Source organism: Eurypyga helias, unplaced genomic scaffold (assembly GCF_000690775.1).
Source record: "Eurypyga helias isolate BGI_N326 unplaced genomic scaffold, ASM69077v1 scaffold23370, whole genome shotgun sequence".
In the NCBI taxonomy this organism is placed as follows: Eukaryota; Metazoa; Chordata; class Aves; order Eurypygiformes; family Eurypygidae; genus Eurypyga; species Eurypyga helias.
The window spans coordinates 16,176-22,314 of NW_010227950.1; the positions used below are offsets into that span (position 1 = coordinate 16,176).

At 55.9% G+C, this 6,139-nt stretch overlaps 1 protein-coding gene across 1 annotated transcript in view; it reads left to right on the forward strand.

Annotated features, from left to right (window-relative positions):
• The window catches only part of LOC104514356 (NEDD4-like E3 ubiquitin-protein ligase WWP2), a gene marked incomplete at its 3' end in the record, with an annotated part of 26,235 nt that overhangs the window by 13,696 nt on the left and 6,400 nt on the right, over positions 1-6,139 (forward strand). The window contains exons 6-7 of the mRNA XM_010158017.1: positions 646-785; positions 3,432-3,648. Of these exons, the coding sequence (XP_010156319.1) occupies positions 646-785; positions 3,432-3,648 (357 nt within the window). The remainder of the gene's footprint in view (positions 1-645; positions 786-3,431; positions 3,649-6,139) is intronic.

Here is a 6,139-nt window from a genome sequence, read left to right on the forward strand (position 1 = left end):
GACTGGGCTTCTTAATCAGCCTGAACCCCCTGAATTCCTGAATGGCTTTGGCTGCCTCAGTGGCTGGGGGTGGTTGGAGAGGCAGAGCTTGCTGAAGGGGAGGCAGTGGCAAGGGAGCTGCAGCCTGGCACAGAGAGGACCGTCCGTGAGAGATGGAGCAGCCGTGTCCAAGATGGTTGCAACCCGTGCCATGATCTAAGCTCACGTCTGTCCTGGCAGCAGCGAGCACTTGCACTTTCCTCACCTGCTTTTGTGCAAGGCTGGCAGCCGGCGGGAGGCATGGTGAGGGTTCCCACTGGTGCCGGGATCTCTCTGGGGAGCTGTATTGGAGGGGTGGAAGGAGCAAACTGCTGGCGGCCGTGGCCAGGGTGAGCACCCACAAATGAAAGCAAGGTCATTGTCACCCAGGTTACTCCTCTGTGGGACTCTGCCACTTGCAGGCGGGTGCCAGGACCTGCGGGCAGGCTGGCAGGTCCGAGTTAGCAGCACGAAAATTGGGGAGGAGAGGCACGTGGCTGCATCCCGGCTGTTCTCTGGGGAGACCAATGGCTGTGCCAGGGGAGAAGCAGCACAAGACTGAGGGAAAAAGGCAGGAGCGGGGTTTGCTTTGTGCTGAAACACCTCCCGGGTTTGTTTCCCTTGCAGGACACACCGACATGGGGCTGGAGTGGCCAGGCAAAACACGGGGAGTGGAGAGCAAAGTCCCAGTGCCAGGAGCCGGCACCGGCAGCAGGCCAAGAGCACACAGCACGCCGGCATGGCCAATGGCACAGCCAACGGCACAGGTGAACCGGCGCTCGTGGGGGGTGGCGGGGGGACAAACAGAGCCTGGGGCGTCTTGTGGGAGAAAATGAATTTCTGCTGAGGTAACAGATCTTGTAGTACCTGGGAATTGATTGATTTTAATTGATTTTACTTTCAGTAAGCTGGGCAGCTCCTCAGAGCACACCGGTAGGATCTGTTCTGCCTGTTGTGATTAACTTCTGTGGCTCCTCTCTGGAGTCTCTCAGACAAAAACTACTGCATCCAGCTCCAGGTTTTTAAAAGTATCTTGGGATAGCAATGTCAGTGATGCCACAGCAAGGAGGACACTTATCACAGCTGAGTGGACTTTTTTCAGGGTTGGGAATGTTCAGCTGAATTTGCTCATCAGTCTTCAGTGAAAAGGCTTTGAGCTCTTTGCCCGCTGAAGGGAGGAGCAGCTGTCTGTCGAGCACAAACCCACCTCTCGAAAGGGGGCTGTCTTACACCAGAGGGTATTTTTAGAATGGTTTTTCTTGTCTTTTCTTGGGTTTGTCCACAAAACCATAAATGCCTCGTGGAGCAGGGACAGGGACCTGCTGAGTGCCTGGCTACAAAGCCACAAGCAGCTTATTTTCCTTCTCTGGCTCTCATGGAGCCAGACGACGGTGCATCTCCTGCTCCTCGGCACTGCTTTTGCAGGCAGCGCCATCCTTTCTTTCGCTTTTGTCGGAGACCTGGAAGGGGAAGCAGAGGAGTTTGTTTTGGATAGAAGGAAATGTTTTGTTCAACCTGAAAAGGAAATTTTTTTTTTTTTTCAGTGGAAAAACCTGGAGCAATGCAATTTCAATTTTGCCAAAACCCATTGTGGGTGGGAGATGGGGGAGCGGAAGGCTGACGTGAAATGCTGCTTTTCAGCTGTCACTTCTGGTCTGTGCTCCCCTGCCCAGGGCTGTGGCTTGTCTCTGCTGTTGGGTGCAGTGCTGTACTGGGAGTGGGTGTCCCCTGTCCCCCCCCCCCAAGCCCTTCCCAACATCCTTGCTCTGCAGGGACACACCCTCGGACTGTGGACAGAATTTTTGTTCCCAAATACAACTTGGCTCCTTGGCTTTGGTTTGTTTAAAACATGTTTTATTGGCCTGGCCCCAGCCTCCCCAGTGGCTTTATGACTGTGCTGTCCTCATCGCTGTTTACCACTCACCAACCTCCGTGTCTCCCACAAGTCCTGTTGGGGATGATTTTACACTTGAGGATGGGGAGAGGAGTGGTTTGGGTGGCTGGGATTAGTGCTGGACGTCCTGTCTTGTGCTCTGTGGAATGCTTCTAGAAACCATCCTCTTCCTCAGTTTGGCACGTTATGGTGGCGTTATCATGTTTTTGGAGCAGACTGTTGCAAGAACATCCCCATGACGTTTGTCACTCGCAGCCTAATATCATCTGACGACAGAAGGAGATTATTTCATGGCGTGTTTTCTCCACAGCCACGTTGCTTAGCCCTAGCTGTATTCCCCCTGGAGCCCTTCCTTATCAGGTGGACTTTGGATCAGCTTTTCCCCTGCTTTGTCCAGGACTGCGGTCAGACTGATCACAGTGCAGTTCCCTGGGACGTTCTGCGGATTCCCTTTGAGGATTGGCACAACGTGGTTGAACCTTCCAAACCCCTTTCCAAGGCTTGCTAGAAATGAGTAGCAGCTGGGGACCTCCTCAGCTGAGTCTCGCAGGACTCCAGTGGAAACTGCTGTGAGCCTGCTGACCTGGAAGTCTTCACCGCCTGTAGGTGCTGCCTGAGGGGCTCATTTTGTTGATGGTGCTGTGTATCAGGTTCCTCTGTGCTGGAGGATGCTGTCCTGCTGCCTTCCAGCTGCAAAGCGAGTGTCCCGAGCAGCCTACCCCTTTTACAGTGCTGTGGTTCTTCAGTCTCCTGTCTGTGGGGGGTTATACTGGTTATACTGGACTTGTAGAAACAGAGACTTCCCTTAGTTTTCTACGTTTCTCAGCTCTAACTTGTGGAGCTCTGTCTGCATCCCTTACTTCTTTGTTACTTGTTGCTGGTTTGTTTTTAAGGCTTTTGCTTTGCCGCTGAAGCCAGGATGTCTCGTAGCAAAAGTCATCCTGCGCTGGACTGCCAAGTCTCAGGGGTTTTTGGCTATCTAATAAATATTCAGCAAACAAATTCCCTTTCAGTTTTTTGGTCTGCATTTTCCTCCTCATCAGTTTTCTTTGTAATTTTCCTTTGCTCAGTCTCTTCCCCTTCCCTTTTCCAGAAGTTCAGTGGAATCCAGCAATGTTTGGCTTTTACCAGTGCAGCTGATGTGCTGAGCCTGGGCTTCCCCTCTGCCTGAGGGGAGGGGGCACACGCTGCCCCAGCAGCTTCTGAGCTGCCTGTTACCTGAATTCCCATTAGGCACACAGCATGTCTGCACGTGGCAGAAGAGATACTGATCACGAACACGAAGTACTTTCCACTTTTGTCTCGGGACTGCGACAGTGGCAGCGGTTCCCCAGAGGGATCTGACTGCAGGGTGAAGGAGATGCTGCCTTTGCTGCAGGCTGGGAGCACTGTGAGTCCCATGCTTGGGTGGCTGCCACCCAGCACGTGCTCTGCTTCCAGGGCTGTGTGGGTGCAGTAGGTCAGTCAGGCCTCCATTACCCTTCCTGGGTGCTAACGTCTCTGCCCTCTTCCTCTGCAGTGAACGGAGATGCAGCGGGTGCTGCAGACATCGAAGAGGAGAGGCCGGCAGCAGGCGCGAGCGTCCCAACCCCAGCGGCGTCGAGCGTGGCTGACAGCTCCGTCGCTCCTGCCCTTCCTGCCTTGACCAGCTCTGGAGAGGCAGAGGAGGCAGCTTCCAGCTCCGGTGCCCCGCCAGCCCGGGCAGCGGTGCTGGCCCTGGATGCTTTGCCCCCCGGGTAAGCTCTGCCTTCTGCTTGAGATTTTTGTTGAGACAACGGAGTGCCTGTGGCCGTCAGGGAGGGATGCACAGTCCTGGAAGGATGGCTGGGGGAACACGAGCAAACTGACATTGCTGTGTGTTGGAAGAGAGGGTGTTGGAGGGAGGAGGATGTGCGGCATCGGGAGTTGGTGGAAATGATGGTGGTCAGCAGAGTAGAGAGTGCCTGGGAGTGCCTGTCAGGGATTCCTGTGCCCTCCTTACGTGGCAACAACCTGTCCTCCCTCGTCTGGGGCTTGACTGTTGTGGATTCCTCCCCTGGGCTGGGGTCTGCTCTGTGTCCGCGGGGGGTCTCTGGGGTAATACACAGAGAATCGCATCTCTGTGGCAAGCCGCCTCTCACCACCCATGCCCAGGGGAGCAGCAGAGTCCCCTGCTCTCCTGGGGCTGCTGAAGGGACCAGTCAGAGGAAAATGCATGGGAGAGTGAGCATGGATCTTCAGGGAGCTCCCACTGAGCAGGAGGGCACGGACATGCGCTCCAGAGACACCATGGAGGCATTGGCCACTGCTGGGGGAAGTTGGGCAGGACCCTCACGTTTGTGTGCCAATTCTTCTCCCTGATATGGATGCTCCGCATCCTCCTCGGGATGTGAGAAGGGGCTGGGAGGGGAGCTGGGGCTGGCTGAGCAGTGCCCGTAGGTGCGCTGGCTCGTGGTGGGGGTGGCGGGCAGGCTCTGGGCTCAGCGCCCCCCTCTGTGCTGCAGCTGGGTTGTTCTCCCCTTGTGTTTCAGACACCTTTAATCCTGGACTGAAAACGCGAAGCGGCGAGGGGTGGGGGTTGAACATGGCTTGTGTTTCATATGAAGGGAGCTGTTTATTTTCCTTTGGCTGAGGCGATGCCTGGAAGGTCAGGGCCTCGCTCGTGTGTCAGTCACAGGTAATTAGGGTTAACGGCTCAGTGTGTCTTTATGTGGGGTGTGTGAGGGTTTCTGTTCTCCGGCCTGGACGCTTCCTGTTTCCAGGCAGCTGGAAAAGTCCAGTGCTCTGAAAAAGGTCTTTATTCCAGCCAGAGCTTATGCCCCTTTCTGCTCCTACCAGGTAGACTGAAGGTCTCCTTTTCCCCACCTCTGCACAGTCTGAGGTGGAAACAGGCTGTTGTTTCTTTCCCGGGGTGGAGAGGAACCCACGGGTGTCTCATGATTAGGGTTTCCGGAGGCTCAGGGAGTCACAAGCGCTGCTTTCTAAGACATCCCAGACTTGCCTTTACCTAATCCAGCCAGGTGGAAGGGTCACCCGTGTCCTCCCCGTGCCCACCCCAGAAAAGCGTGCATCTCGGAGCAGGGAGGAGGATAAAGCTTTGGGAGGCGTCTGGAGGAGCAGTGAAGGGGGGTGGTGAGCCATCCTCCGGGCTGAGCTTGCGGAATTTGGATCTCTGGAGATGCCTTTGATGAGCACCTTGTGTCCCTCCCTGCCTGGCCATAGGATCTGGAGGGGGAAAGAGGCAGCAACCCTCTTGCTTGTGCTGCCTGAGCTACGTGCTCACGGAGGGCTGGGTCGGCAGCAGCTCACCTGCTTGGGCAGATGGAGATGGAGTATCGAGGTCTTCCCAGGTGAAGGAGAGTGAGGAATTGAGTCTGTTGAGGGCTCCAGGGTGCGAGCCCTGTCCTGAGAGCTGCCAGACCAGGTTCTGGGCTAACAGGGATTTGCTAAACAGGGATTGCACAAAATGCTGCAGCCCTGAGATGGTATAAATGAGATTCTGGGGTTCTCTTGAGACCTGATGTAGGGCAGATGATTCTTGGCTGGCTCACCACACCGGGGTGTTGCTTTGACTAGTGGTTTGGGGCCCAGCTAGGGAGTTGGGGATGTGGCTGGCTGGGCTGGGGGAGGTGGCGATGTCTCAGGCAGAAGGGATGCAGACCAAACCAGGCCGCTTCAGCTCTGGCAGCAGCATGCTCTGCAGAAAGCGATGCAGGATAGCCCCTGGCTGGCCTGCTCCTGCGGGGATGGCTGTGCCAGGAGCACTGTGGAGCCGTGAGCAATAGCTCTCGCTTTGCTGCTCACAGGAGTGACGTCCTTGGCGGAGCTGCGAGTTGCTCTGATGCTGCAGAGCCAGAAAGCCTTCGTGTCCCTCCTGCTTTCTGCGTGAGCCCTGCATTATTCTCCCAGTGCCTCCTTTCGTCCATGGGAGCGTGGAGACCGCTCCGCTTCCCTTCAGCTCTGGAGGGGTGGCAGCTTTTCCCAGCGGTGTGCTGGTGGGTACGCCGAGTCCCAGCCTCCCTGCTCATGCCGGGCTGCGTGCAGATGGAGTGGAGAGTGGCTGGGTTCATGTGGGGATTCAGAGCTATTTATTGTGCTCGGATAGCTGCCTCTGAACATCTGCACCAGATGCGGTGGGCACGGAGGCATCTCTCACACAACTGGTACTCTGTTCTAGGGGATGGAGGGTGCTGGAAGGTGTTCTGAATAATTCCAGCCCCTGAGAGTGCCCAGAAGATCCTTCACATG